We start from the raw sequence: 12357 nt of genomic DNA, 5'->3' as shown, positions 1-12357 counted from the left end.
TTTTTTTACATATGAGACAGATAATCTGTGAAAAGATTAAGTCCTCTGCCTTCTCCCAGTTCTCCCAGTGCTGTCTAGAAGCAACCAATGAGGTCTTAGCGATGTCAGTCATCTCTGATATGCTTTGCCATAGTTTTAATTTAAGGATGCACACAGTAATGCACCAAGCTTATTGACACATTTGAGAGATGGATCATATTTGCACTTTTTAGCATCAACGCCATCAGAGAGGTGGCAGGCCGCTGCCCTCTCGCCATCAATGAGGATCTGCTGCAGGACTTGGCTCAGTACAAGACCCACAAGGACAAGAGTGAGCAGATTTTCTTCTATTTATTTATGAAATTGTTTTGTTTTGTTTTTTTTAATACAATTTCCTATTCTATTCACACTGTCTTATGCTGCATTTTCAGATGTAATGATGTCTGCCAGAGGATTGATTCAACTGTTCAGAAATCTCAATCCACAGTTGCTGCACAAAAAGGACAGGGTGAGCTCATTAAGTGTGTCAAACCCTGACGCTCATTAGCCCAATACAGTGTACTCAGTAAGGAACAAGAGGGACAACACAACATCACATTGAATTTATAATGCATGCTAAAAAAAAAAATAAGTTGGAAAACTTGTTCCATTGCTGCTTTTTCAGCTCTTAGCCCTAAAAATAAGTTGAGTATCTATAACAAAATCAAATCTGTTGTGTAGGGGAGGCCAACAGAAGCCTCCACAGAGGCCAAAATAAAAGACTATGGAGAGCTTGAGGCTAAAGACTACATTCCCGGAGCTGAGGTCCTGGAGGTGGAGGAGGAAAACAAAGAGGAAGAGGAAGGTCAGCTGCTGTTGCACTCAGGAACTAGTGGTTAATATAGAAATGGCATCCAGTGTTGTCCTGCACACGCTTGAGAGATTTTTGATTTTACCGGCGATGTTGTTCCCTACAATTCATCAGATGGTTGGGAGAGCGCTAGCATCAGTGACGACGACGAGGACGGAGAGTGGGTTGACGTTCACCACTCATCTGATGAAGACGCAGGAGAAGTGGTGAGAAGTGGGACACACAACCAGTCAGGCTGCAGAAACCTGGCGATTTGAATTCATTTTAAGCACTTCCGACATTTCTCCAAGGCTGAGAAACTCCAGAGTATTCCGGCTGAAGAGAGAAAAGTGAAGGCAGCGGCGGTCAGCGGCAGCTGGCTCCTCACTCAGGACGACTTCAAGAAAATCCGCCTGGCCCAAATGGCAAAGGAGGTCAACGCTGCTCCAGGGAAGGGTCAGAAGAGGAAAATGGCAGACAGTGACAATGAAGAGGATAAGTGAGTAACACAAAGCAGAACAATATTTAAGTTCTGCCTTTTAAAATTTTGTATCTGACTTAAAATCGTTTTTGTTTTTTGACCTTCTGATAACAGATTTTAACCTAGTTCTGTTCAAGAATCTCAATAATATACAAAGAAAAAAACAGCATTCAACAGAGTTCTGTCTAACCTTCTTACTTTGAGTCTTGATCCGTTTTGTTTTTTTTTTTTTTATATATATATTAGGATTTTATATTCACACTGTGAGAAAACCATTACTGTAAAGCAGGGTTTTATAATAATCTATAAAATGATCTTGATTTTACGTATTGAAGAAAAAAATATTATTTTAGAGTTTATCATCTGTTTGCTGTTAACATGTGGATTTACTAACCTAGCTTTGTTTTTTTTTGTTTTTTTGTTTCTTTTTGCAGCTCAGAAAACAACAGAGCAAAAATATTGAAATATTTTTTTTTTCTCTTTTTCGTCAACATTTCAGAGGGGAGCTGCTGACGCTGAGACACATCGAGAAACTGCACAAAAAACCAAAATCAGACAAAGAAACCCGACTTGCAACAGCCATGGTAACGTCTTACGCCTGCTTTCAAATTTTACACCGAATCCGGAGTAACTGGATTACTCCGGATTCAATAAGCAGTTATCGATGACCACTAAAGGTACGTTTGCTGTCTAGGCCGGACGAACGGATCGAAAGGAATTTATGAAGAAGCGGACCAAGCTGAACCCGCATGCCAGCACCAGCAACAAGGAAAAGAGGAGGAAGAAGAACTTCATGATGATGAGACACAGTCAGAACGTCAGAACAAAAGGCAAACGCTCCTTCAGAGAGAAACAGGTAGCTCAAAATATATATAATTTTTTATTTCACTATGGCTAAATCACCTGTTTTGGCTGGAAGGAGAGAAATATTTTGACTTTTGGAATTGCAATTATTATTATTTTTTTTTTTTCATCCAGCTCGCGCTTCAGGCCGCCCTCCTGAAGAAGAAGAAGCAGTACAAGTAGGACAAGCAGGAGGCGCTCATGCTGGCTCCGACGGCCATCACAGAAATGTACCTTCGACTGGGTCAAATAATATCCGTTAAATGGCATGTTAACTTTCTATTTTCATGTATTTGTGTGCAAATGTACATTATCTTACACTCTTTTGAAATAAATAACCAAATTGCTGTTGATGTTTTGTGACTTAATTTTTTGAACATCCCAAATTGTAATTATAAAGAAAAAGTTTTTGCAAAGATGTTACATGTACAGAAACAGTAATGATTGTTGCTTCCTTCAGTTTCCTCCTTTTCATGCGAGTGTAAGTCAGGTTAGTTTCGTGACCTCGTTTCAGGTTTCCTCATTTTTACAATTGCTTGCAGGAATTTGCAGACACAACTCAGATATACTGTAAAGACTTATGCCAAGGTGCAAAAATGTTAATGTGTAATTTTATGAGACTTTATTGCACAAGTCAACTATGTATGTAATTACATTTTAACTTTGGGTCTTAGTGCTCTGTACAGGAAGTCCTGTTAGGCAGACTGAGTTATTTAAATGTCAGGATGAACTACTGACAGAATATAACTGGTACTCTGGTTCAAAGTTGAATTTAGCATTGTTTTATCCACTGATTTCTCAGTGATACCAATTTTGTTTTATATTTCAGAGAGAAACTTAACAATGACAAATTACTTTGGGATTTGGAGATATTCATGGTCCAATAAAATTCAATGAGTTAAAATAAAATGCCTTCAATAAAATTTCAAATGATTATTTTTACTATACTAATTGTCTTGTTAAGCCTTTTTGTGAAATCGGGGGAGGACAGGGAAATCTGAGAAAATACAGTAGCCTTCATAAATCTGAGTCTGGGTAAATGTCTAGTCTGCTACAGATGTCATTTTCTGAACTACAATACCCATGAAGCACTTGCGGTCATAACAGCCGTGCCAAACGTTCCACTCAAAGAAGCCGGCATTTTAAATCGTTCTGCGATATGAGGTATCTAATTTATATATGTTAGATATAACTTAACTTTTTTAGAACAATTTACTGTAATTTCTATCATTGTTCTATGAGTTTTTTGATAAGTCCATGGTTAAATCCTCGCCGTTCCCTGCCAAGCTAGCTGTCATGCCGTTGCTGTTAGCAAACAAGCTAAGTGTCAACATACCGTTAGCCTAGCTAGCTTAATTTATCACGTTAATGATCGTCGAAGCGATTAATTTGATCAGTTGACGAAGAATTACGAAAGCTAATGGTCTAGAAATAGGGCTGTAAACTACGTGGAAACTAGTTTATAACCATACATGACAATCTGTGACGTGCAGTTTAAGCTGTGATTTAATTTTAGCTTTCGTGCCCTGTCTTAACAAACCCTTTATATAGCTGCAGTACCTTTGTATAATATATGATGTATTTTTTCCCCCCATGAGTCTTGAATGACAGTCGGGGTCAGATATGCTAAGGATCTTTTTAATCATATTGATTCTTAACATTTATCACAGCATTGAATAAATGAAACTAAACAGTTTGCTGAATCCCAATGCACACACTAAACATAAATATGAACTTGCAATAGAAGGAAAAACTATAACTGATCCTGCTAAGCTAGCGACAATGTTTAATGATTATTTCCTTTCTTCAGTTAAGGACTTGGCATCAAAGTTTCTGCCAGCTCCAATGGAAACACACGGTACAAAACCGACCAAAAACTGTTCTGATTTCTTTGAGATTAAGGAAATTCATTACTCTGATGTTCAAAATGCCATTGATAGTTTAAGTAACTCTCACGCAAAGGATATGTATAATTTAGACGCTATGTTTTTAAAGAAATATAGTAACATTTTAGTAGAACCTTTAACTCATATAGTTAACATTTCCATTAGAACAGGGCAATTTCCCGATGCATGGAAAAAATCTTTGGTGAAACCGATTTTTAAATCAGAAAGTCGACATGAAATCAGCAACTACAGGCCAATAAGTCTGGTTCCGGTCATGTCAAAAGTGCTGGAGAAAATTATTTTGGAACAACTAATACTGCATTTAGAAAGTAATGATCTTCTGCATCCGCTTCAGTTTGGTTTCAGACGTCAACATTCTACAGAGACCGCTGTAAGTTTGTTGCTTGAAAAGGTTAAGCAATCACTTGACAAGGGACAAATTACTGGTGCAGTTTTTCTTGATTTGAAAAAGGCTTTTGATCCGGTGAATCACAATTTACTGATCTCAAGGCTTTCATCATTTAATTTCTCAGAACGGTCATTGTCTTGGTTTAAATCATATTTGGAAGATCGTGAACAATGTGTTGTCATTAATAAGAGCAAATCTGTCTTCTGTAAAATTGTAACAGGGATTCCAGAAGGAACCATCTTAGGTCCGGTCCTTTTCAGTTTATATGTTAATAGTCTTCCTGAAATTTGTCCTGAAGTCAATCTGCAAATGTATGCTGATGACACCGTTGTTTATACATTCAGAACAGTCTGCAGATATTATCAACATGGCTAAAGGATTCTTGCTTAACTCTCAATACAACGAAAACAAAGTGTATTTGTTTTTCAATTAAGAAAACATCATTACAGTCCTTGAATATTCAGATCAATGGGGACCCTATTGAACAAGTATCACAAGAGAAATATTTAGGAATAATTCTGGATGCTCAGTTAAATTTTAGGAGCCATGTTGATAAAATCTGCAAAACTGTTAGATCGAATATAAATTATTTTAAAATTATTAGACATTGTTTGACACTTCACTGTGCAGAGATATTTTTAAATTCACTCATCCTCTCACATTTTACCTACCTACTGTCTGGTCTCAGACTAATCAAACTATACTCAAACCACTAGCAAGTCTGTATAATCGGGCCTTAAAGGTTTTATATCAAAAGCCGATTAGATTCCACCACTGTCACATTTTGGTTAAATTTGGCATTTTGGATTTTACAAATTTTCTAAATTATAATGTTTTAAAATTGATTTTTAAGTGTTTAAATGGACTTGCACCAACACTATTAAACGATTGTATACAGAGACTGCAGGGCAACAGGAGATCTACCAGAGCAGCTTTGGATGGAAATTGTAAGGTTCCCTTTCGAAGAACCACCTTTGCTCAAAGTGCTCTGTCTGTGAGAGGATCTACAACTTGGAACTCACTTCCTGTTTATTTAAAGTCTGTAACCAGTTTTAGAACGTTCAAAAATCAAACAAAACTCTGGTTATGTCAAAAACAGACCTGTACCCATTTTTGATGTTTTACATTTCGCTGTTTGTATATATTATGTTGTGCTATTTTAACTGATTATCATTTCAATTTTTAGAGTTACTTTTTAAAAGCCCATCTAGGGACAAGTGCTGCGAATTAGCTGTTGCTGTTGCACCATGATGCAAACATGGGACTACTGTTTTATTCAGTTTGTCTATGTCAATGTGTGTCTGTCCCTATCAAATAAACTTGAAAGAAAGAATATGTCCAATGTAGGACATCTGATACTTCTAGCATACTATTTAGAGGAAAGTGTAGAGCACACAGTCTGTAAACAGATATGTTTGTTTTAAAATGGGTAAAATTTTATCCATTTTATGAATGTTATTTGTGTCACAAGTTATTGAAAAGATGTGAAAAATATGACTCATCCTTGTCAAAAACAGAAATACTTGTAGCTGGAAAAAGTATGAAAATCAATTTTAGCATTTCCATAAGTCTGGATTGACATGTAAAAAGAAAACATGGAATGGAAAAATATTTGGATTCTTTATCCAAATATTTTTCATCATCCAGGATAAATATTACATTTTTAGAAAATAAGCCCTTTTGTGGATTTAAAATTGTAGATGGAATAGGAGTGCTATATTCATCCAAACATCTGCCAGTGTGTCTTTCCATCTCTTAATGTAAACTCTTCATCATTCCATTCCTGTCTCTCCATCCTTTCCTCCATTTTGCATTTCCAAGTCTCCTCTTGGTGTTTTATACATAATTAGGCAGATTTTAAAAGTGGATGTTGAATTTTTGAATAAATTTGAGCATATGTACAACATGAATTATTATTTTTGTTCGCACAGCAGGAGTCTTTTGGTTACCTGTGAGGCTGAAAAGTAGATGCAGATGTAACTTAATGCCTCAACATGTCGAGGAACTACAAAGTGAAACAGAGTTGATGGAAGTCTTTTGATCCTCAGTTTGTTTGATGGGTCTTGATGTTTTCTGCTCTCATAGCTGAGAGGACTAGTGATGAGGGGTGGTACACTGAGCCTATTCAGAGTCAGGCGTCTAAAGCTTAAAAGATACAGTACAGCTGCCATGAGGTGTGGGTGAAGTTTCCACATTGTGTTTTATTCTCTGACTCTCAATGACGAACAAGTCTTAAATGGTTTTGGCTAAAGGCTAAATAGTGTTTTCATCGGATTTATCAGCAGGTAAGATTTTTACGTAATCTTTTGTTGCAAAACAAACAACTACTGTAATCACTTTTTTTTTTGTTGCTTTGCCTTTACCACAGGGCATCACACTATAACCCAGTTTCAGTTGCACATAAGTTTACAATATGTTATTGACCTCTTCAAGGTGCAGTTATAAAAACTTTAGTCACATTTAGGATGTTTTGATGACTGCAATGAAATTTAATACTTGTATCAGCAAAGAAAGCCTGTTCAAAATATAGCGCTCACTTTATTCAGATTGTGAGGTGACAAATATTACTCCTATCCATATCCTTCAGCTGCCAAGCTGAAATATTTAGTTGGTTCTCATTATTATGGGAATTCCTCAACCTGACCTCTTCTGTATTTGTGGGGAAATGCAGCAGAAGGTTGCTAGATGGTCAGTGTTGGAGAAAAAAGGGCTGTGGTAACATTGATGCTAAGTAGAGATGTCCCAGTCTGGTCCTCAAGATCTACTATGCTCCAACTTTTAGATGCATTACTGGCTTGTTACCAGGCCTCTGTGGAAGAGAGATTTCAGATGTGTTGGAGAAAGGAAGCAGGGTAATTTCTTGAGAATTGGACATCCCTGTTGTAATGGTGTGAGTTTTTTCTTATTTTATTTTTTTTTTCTTATTTCTTTATAAATCTCTGGGCAGCTTTGATCATAACAGTCCTCTTTAAACGCAGACTCTAAGGTCCGTCCAGTTGAAGTTTCCCACTCGCCTGCTTTCTCATGCCAGGATCTCTTTATTCGAGCGGTTTATGATGTTTGTCTCTCTTCACCTTCGCAGGTGTCATTTCCTGTAGCCCACCATGGCACCGGGGGATGTGGTGCCAGAGCATGCCAAACAGCAGAAGTCCAAGGAGAAACGTCCAGGAAACAAGGCGCCAAAGTCAGAATGTGAGGCGGACGGATCATTTGTGTTTGAGGCTCACGAAGCCTGGAAGGATTTCCATAACTCTCTCAGGCATTTCTACGAAGTCGGCGAGCTGTGTGACGTCACGCTGAAGGTAGACATGGACATGTCCTCTGTTTTCTCGCCAGCATTAAGTGAAGTGCGCCATGTTTTCTGTGTCATGTATTCTGTGTTTTCTCCTTTTTATAGGTTGGCAGTAGGTTGATACCGTGTCACAAGTTAGTTCTAGCTTGTGTTATCCCCTACTTTCGGTAGGTTTAGTTTTTGTCTTACATACACAAGATATCCTTTGGCTGCTTTTCTATTTGTTTGAAACATCTGTCAGCATTTCAGTTTTCACGTGGAAACAACGAGCCTGGTCCGTTATGACGATACCACGTGTGCCACAATAAGTGGTAGTTTTTAATGAGTACAAATTTATGGGTCGTTTTGATGTTTTTGGTTGAACATGGCACCTGAAATCAGTTGCTGCTGTTGTTTTATCTCTGTATTTTCAACCTGTTGAGTCACTGTTCCACCTTGTGGTATTATGACGGTAAATAAGCAATACTAGCTGGCTACTTATGAACAACGTGCGAAATAGCAGTTGCAACTTTTTTTTTGTTGTTGTTGAGTGGAGTTTCTTTTTTTAATTTTAGGTAATAAAATTACACCACAAAATGAACCATTTTGGTCACAGATTAGTTGCTTTTTGTTTTTTTTGGGTTTTTTTCCACATCTCGCATATCAAAGTTTTAGGGCTTTGTTTCTCTCCTCAGGGCAATGTTCCTATCAGACATGTCTGAAGCCAAACAGGAGCTTATAGAGATTAAAGACTTTGATGGAGATGCCATCCAGGACCTGGTGCACTTCGCCTACTCCTCCAAACTGACTTTGACCGTCGACAACGTTCAGCCGCTGCTTTATGCCGCCTGCATCCTACAGGTAAGCGGAGAACTCCCTCTCAGTAAGCTCTTTGGTTTAACCGAATGTATGATTTTGAATTTCATGCCACAACGCGTGAATGCCCTTCTCTGCTCGTCTCTGTCAGGTTGAGTTGGTTGCCAGAGCTTGCTGTGAGTACATGAAGGCCCACTTCCACCCCACCAACTGCCTGGCAGTGCGAACCTTCGCAGAGAGCCACAACCGAGTGGACCTGATGGACATGGCTGACCGCTACGCCTGCGAGCACTTCACCGAGGTGGTGGAGTGTGAGGATTTCACATGCGTGTCGCCCCAACACCTGCGCACGCTCTTGTCCTCTTGTGACCTCAACATCCACTCAGAGACACAAGTGTACAACGCAGCTGTGAAGTGGCTGAAAGCGAACCCACAGCACCATGAAGCCTGGCTGGACCAGATCATGTCTCAGGTTAGAGGACGGAAGATTTTAGTGGTGTTTTTATGACGAAAAATGTTTATCTTGACTACAGTTACTAATAAAGGCAGGACAGTAAAGAATTTAGTTTAATTTTCTCAATTTGTATGGAAAAGGAATGAATTAAATGATTTTAGACTTTATTTCGCATGTCTAGAAGTTGTCTGTTCTTCATTCTATTCAGTCATCTTTAAATTTTTTTTTTTTGGCTTACTAGTGTCCTTTCTTTCTTATCCGTTCTTTCCCTTATCGTGTTTCCTTCTGTCCTTGTGTCTCAACACTTTTCTTTCTGGCCTTTTTTCTTGTTTTCTAGTCCAGTTCACTTTTGTTCATTCTGTGCGTCATTCCATTAAATTGCCTTCCTCCTCATCCTGTGCTAATAAATTATTTTACACATCTCCTACCTACTGTATTTATTTAATAATAATAATAATGATATATAAAATCTAGCCTTTATAGAAATATTTACCACAAATTTAGATAGATTTCTAGTACTTTAGATTTTAAACTGGAAGGAAAAGAACTAGCATCTCAAAGCTTGCCTCTCAAGAAGTCGAGGACAATTCACCTTGAAAATCTGTATCAGCTCTACGTGTAGTTTCATTTCTTGACTCAGTCGTTGGATCCACTGCTCTGTCCAGGTGCGGCTCCCGCTGCTGCCCGTGGAGTTTCTGACGGGAACCGTGGCAAAAGAAGAGATGATCAAGGGGAACCTGGACTGCCGTGACCTCATGGATGAGGCCAGGAACTACCACCTCCACCTGAGCAACAAGGTGGTTCCGGACTTCGAGTATTCTGCCCGTACCGTCCCACGGAGGCACACCGCAGGTACCGCTGTCACGGCAACACTCAGTAATTTCTGCCGGGCTAAAAAGACGCAGCTATACACGAGAAACAAACCGGGTTTCTTTATGCCTGTGCAACAAATTCAAGGCCATACCTATAGCGCCTTTAAAAGTTTGATGAATTAAATGTTCTTCTCAGTTTGAAATTTTTTTTTTTTGCATATAAAATCTGAAAAGTGTGGCTTGTAATTGCCTTCAAACGTCACTTATTATTTAGGTGGCTTCTGAAGGTAATTTGTTGGACTGAATTTTATTTAAGAATATCAGAGTTTTGTAGATTTTGAAAAGCTCATCAAAGGTTATAATCGTAATGTGACTCGAAAATTTTGTGTTCGTCTTCAAGCTCAAAACTATCGGTTATTTCTGTTTGTTGACATTCGTCTCCTTGTCTAGGGGTTCTGTTCTGCGTCGGGGGACGGGGAGGTTCTGGAGACCCATTTCGCAGCATCGAATGCTACTCCATTACTAAAAACAGCTGGTTCTTTGGCCCTGAAATGAACAGCAGACGCCGTCACGTGGGTGTGATATCTGTCGGAGGTGAGAAGAGATTCTTGTTCCAATGTTTCAGAAAATAAAGCAAAACATGATAAACATTATGTAGCTCATACAATACGGAACTCGGTATTGATAAAGTATTTGTCACAAATTGGAAGAACTCCCATTGATGTTACTTTCTTGCCTGTTTGTTGTGAAGTTCCTCCTGCATGTTGGGTGTTTCTTTCCTACCACAGGTAAAGTGTATGCCGTCGGCGGCCATGATGGCAACGAACATCTGGGGAATATGGAGATGTTTGATCCGCTCACCAACAAGTGGATGATGAAAGCCTCCATGAATACCAAAAGGTACACACACAACCTGACGCATCCCAGAGCGCCGTTTCATTCATTTCCATTTGTTTAACTTAAACGCTCCCTCTTTTTTTTTCAGGAGGGGAATAGCACTGGCAGCTCTCGGCGGTCCCATATACGCCATCGGAGGTCTCGATGACAACTCCTGCTTCAACGACGTAGAACGTTACGACATCGAAAACGACAGCTGGAGCGCCGTGGCTCCGATGAACACGCCCAGAGGAGGAGTTGGCTCTGTGGCTTTGGGGGTAAAAGCACGAGGGAGAAAAAAAAATCAATCATTTTTTCTGTTTGTTAGATGATTTGATTCTCAGCACGTTGTTTATTTTCTGTAGAACTATGTGTACGCAGTGGGAGGAAATGATGGCGTGGCGTCACTTTCCAGTGTGGAGCGGTTCAATCCCCACCTCAACAAGTGGACGGAGGTGTGCGAGATGGGCCAGCGGCGCGCCGGGAATGGCGTCAGCAAACTCAACGGCTGCCTCTACGTTGTCGGTGAGAGAAGCACGGCGTCTCTTCGATTCTTGTCGGGGTTATGTAACGTCGCTTGCAGCTGTAAACGGCAAGTCTTGAGAAATGCAGCTGAGATGTACAGAAAGTTCCCCCGTTTTGATGCACACTCATCACATGCTTTGGGTTCACACCCTTCAGCTTTATACACAAAGGCTTGAATTGAGACAAAAGTTCATGTTTTGTAAAGCTGTTTTGGTCACTTATTCACAGGCGGGGTGTTTTTATTGCAGAGGTTGAAGTTGAGTTTCTTCAGCATTTATGGTGTTAGATTGCAAAGTTAATTACAATGTTATTTTGCTCAGATTCGTACATCAGTTTCGCACATAACTGTTATATACACACTCGTTTTACATGAGGGCAACCGTCTTTTAATAAATGTACCTTTTCCGGTGACGTTTCTAAGGTGGCTTTGACGACAACTCCCCCCTGAGCTCCGTGGAGCGCTTTGACCCCCGGATGCACCGCTGGGAGTACGTGGCAGAGCTCACCACCCCGCGCGGTGGAGTCGGGGTCGCCACCGTGATGGGCCGAGTGTTTGCAGTCGGGGGGCACAACGGGAACATTTACCTGAACACGGTGGAGGCTTTTGAGCCGAGGATGAACAGGTGAGGAGAGAACATCGCTGCAGCATCCAGAGAGACGTTCTGGATGCTGCAGTATCTGTTTTTCTTTAATGGCTGATTTTTTTTTATTTTTTATTTTTCCCCAAAAAAAAGTTTGTGTAAGATGAAGATTTGTGAAAAACATGTCTGATTCGACACTAACAGCTGAAGTCTCCAATAAGCAGAATGTTTGGAGCGGTTTGGTTGACTGCGTGGCTTAGGCGTGTTTCCTCTCTGATCAGGTGGCTTTTTAATAATTTAGCTTGCTACATATTTCAATGTGCTTCACAAACTTAGCCCTTTGCTTAGATGGTCAAAAAAATGTTTCAGCTTCTCTCAAAGCACAGCATGTGATGTAACAGATGGGTTCAGGAAGACAATTGTTTGCAAAGCAAGTGAAATCCGAAGTATGTCAAGTTATGATCTGTTTACATTAAAACAGGGCAGGACATTATCCTTTTGAAATTTTACTGAGTAAATAAAGTGATTTTTTTTTTGTAAAAATTCTTTTAAGAATCATATTGTCCTTAAGTGTTTTCTGAGTTTTATTCTTTTT

The 12357-nt window shown here is 39.4% G+C and overlaps 2 protein-coding genes across 5 annotated transcripts in view; both read left to right on the top strand.

Annotated features, from left to right (window-relative positions):
* Positions 1 to 2485, top strand: part of sdad1 (SDA1 domain containing 1) — a 5936-nt gene extending 3451 nt beyond the window's left edge. Inside the window, exons 15-22 of one of the 2 annotated variants that reach the window (XM_016674754.1) lie at positions 213 to 310; positions 411 to 487; positions 700 to 827; positions 942 to 1035; positions 1120 to 1307; positions 1789 to 1873; positions 1984 to 2145; positions 2268 to 2485. In XM_016674754.1, the coding sequence (XP_016530240.1) occupies positions 213 to 310; positions 411 to 487; positions 700 to 827; positions 942 to 1035; positions 1120 to 1307; positions 1789 to 1873; positions 1984 to 2145; positions 2268 to 2315 (880 nt within the window). In that variant the 3' untranslated portion in view covers positions 2316 to 2485. The remainder of the gene's footprint in view (positions 1 to 212; positions 311 to 410; positions 488 to 699; positions 828 to 941; positions 1036 to 1119; positions 1308 to 1788; positions 1874 to 1983; positions 2146 to 2267) is intronic. The other variant, XM_007558886.2, reaches the window with a different exon arrangement.
* A 705-nt stretch (positions 2486 to 3190) lies between these two features.
* Positions 3191 to 11841, top strand: klhl8 (kelch-like family member 8). Of its 3 annotated transcripts, XM_016674756.1 has the most exons (13): positions 3247 to 3296; positions 3943 to 3990; positions 4374 to 4409; positions 7510 to 7729; positions 7825 to 7886; positions 8394 to 8559; positions 8666 to 8986; positions 9634 to 9820; positions 10231 to 10374; positions 10569 to 10680; positions 10766 to 10934; positions 11022 to 11181; positions 11603 to 11841. In XM_016674756.1, exons 4-13 carry the CDS (start codon positions 7532 to 7534, stop codon positions 11806 to 11808), a joined length of 1725 nt encoding a protein of 574 aa, XP_016530242.1. In that variant the 5' UTR covers positions 3247 to 3296; positions 3943 to 3990; positions 4374 to 4409; positions 7510 to 7531; the 3' UTR covers positions 11809 to 11841. The 3 variants fall into 3 exon arrangements, with proteins under 3 accessions (XP_007558947.1, XP_016530241.1, XP_016530242.1); XM_016674755.1 differs by lacking the exon at positions 3943 to 3990 and having other exon boundaries at positions 3240 to 3296; XM_007558885.2 differs by lacking the exons at positions 3943 to 3990; positions 4374 to 4409 and having other exon boundaries at positions 3191 to 3296.
* Positions 11842 to 12357: the final 516 nt, after the last annotated feature.

This window comes from Poecilia formosa, unplaced genomic scaffold, assembly GCF_000485575.1.
Source record: "Poecilia formosa unplaced genomic scaffold, Poecilia_formosa-5.1.2 Scaffold100, whole genome shotgun sequence".
Classification (NCBI taxonomy): domain Eukaryota; kingdom Metazoa; phylum Chordata; class Actinopteri; order Cyprinodontiformes; family Poeciliidae; genus Poecilia; species Poecilia formosa.
This window is presented reverse-complemented; position numbering and strand designations above follow the sequence as displayed.

Bases quoted from the DNA above. Each gene is read 5' to 3' on its own strand.
- klhl8 (XM_007558885.2), top strand. From the start codon at position 7,532: ATGGCACCGGGGGATGTGGTGCCAGAGCATGCCAAACAGCAGAAGTCC. The intron at 8,987-9,633 runs GTTAGAGGACGG...TGCTCTGTCCAG, and splicing joins TGGACCAGATCATGTCTCAG to GTGCGGCTCCCGCTGCTGCC. The intron at 10,681-10,765 runs GTACACACACAA...TTTTTTTTTCAG, and splicing joins GCCTCCATGAATACCAAAAG to GAGGGGAATAGCACTGGCAG.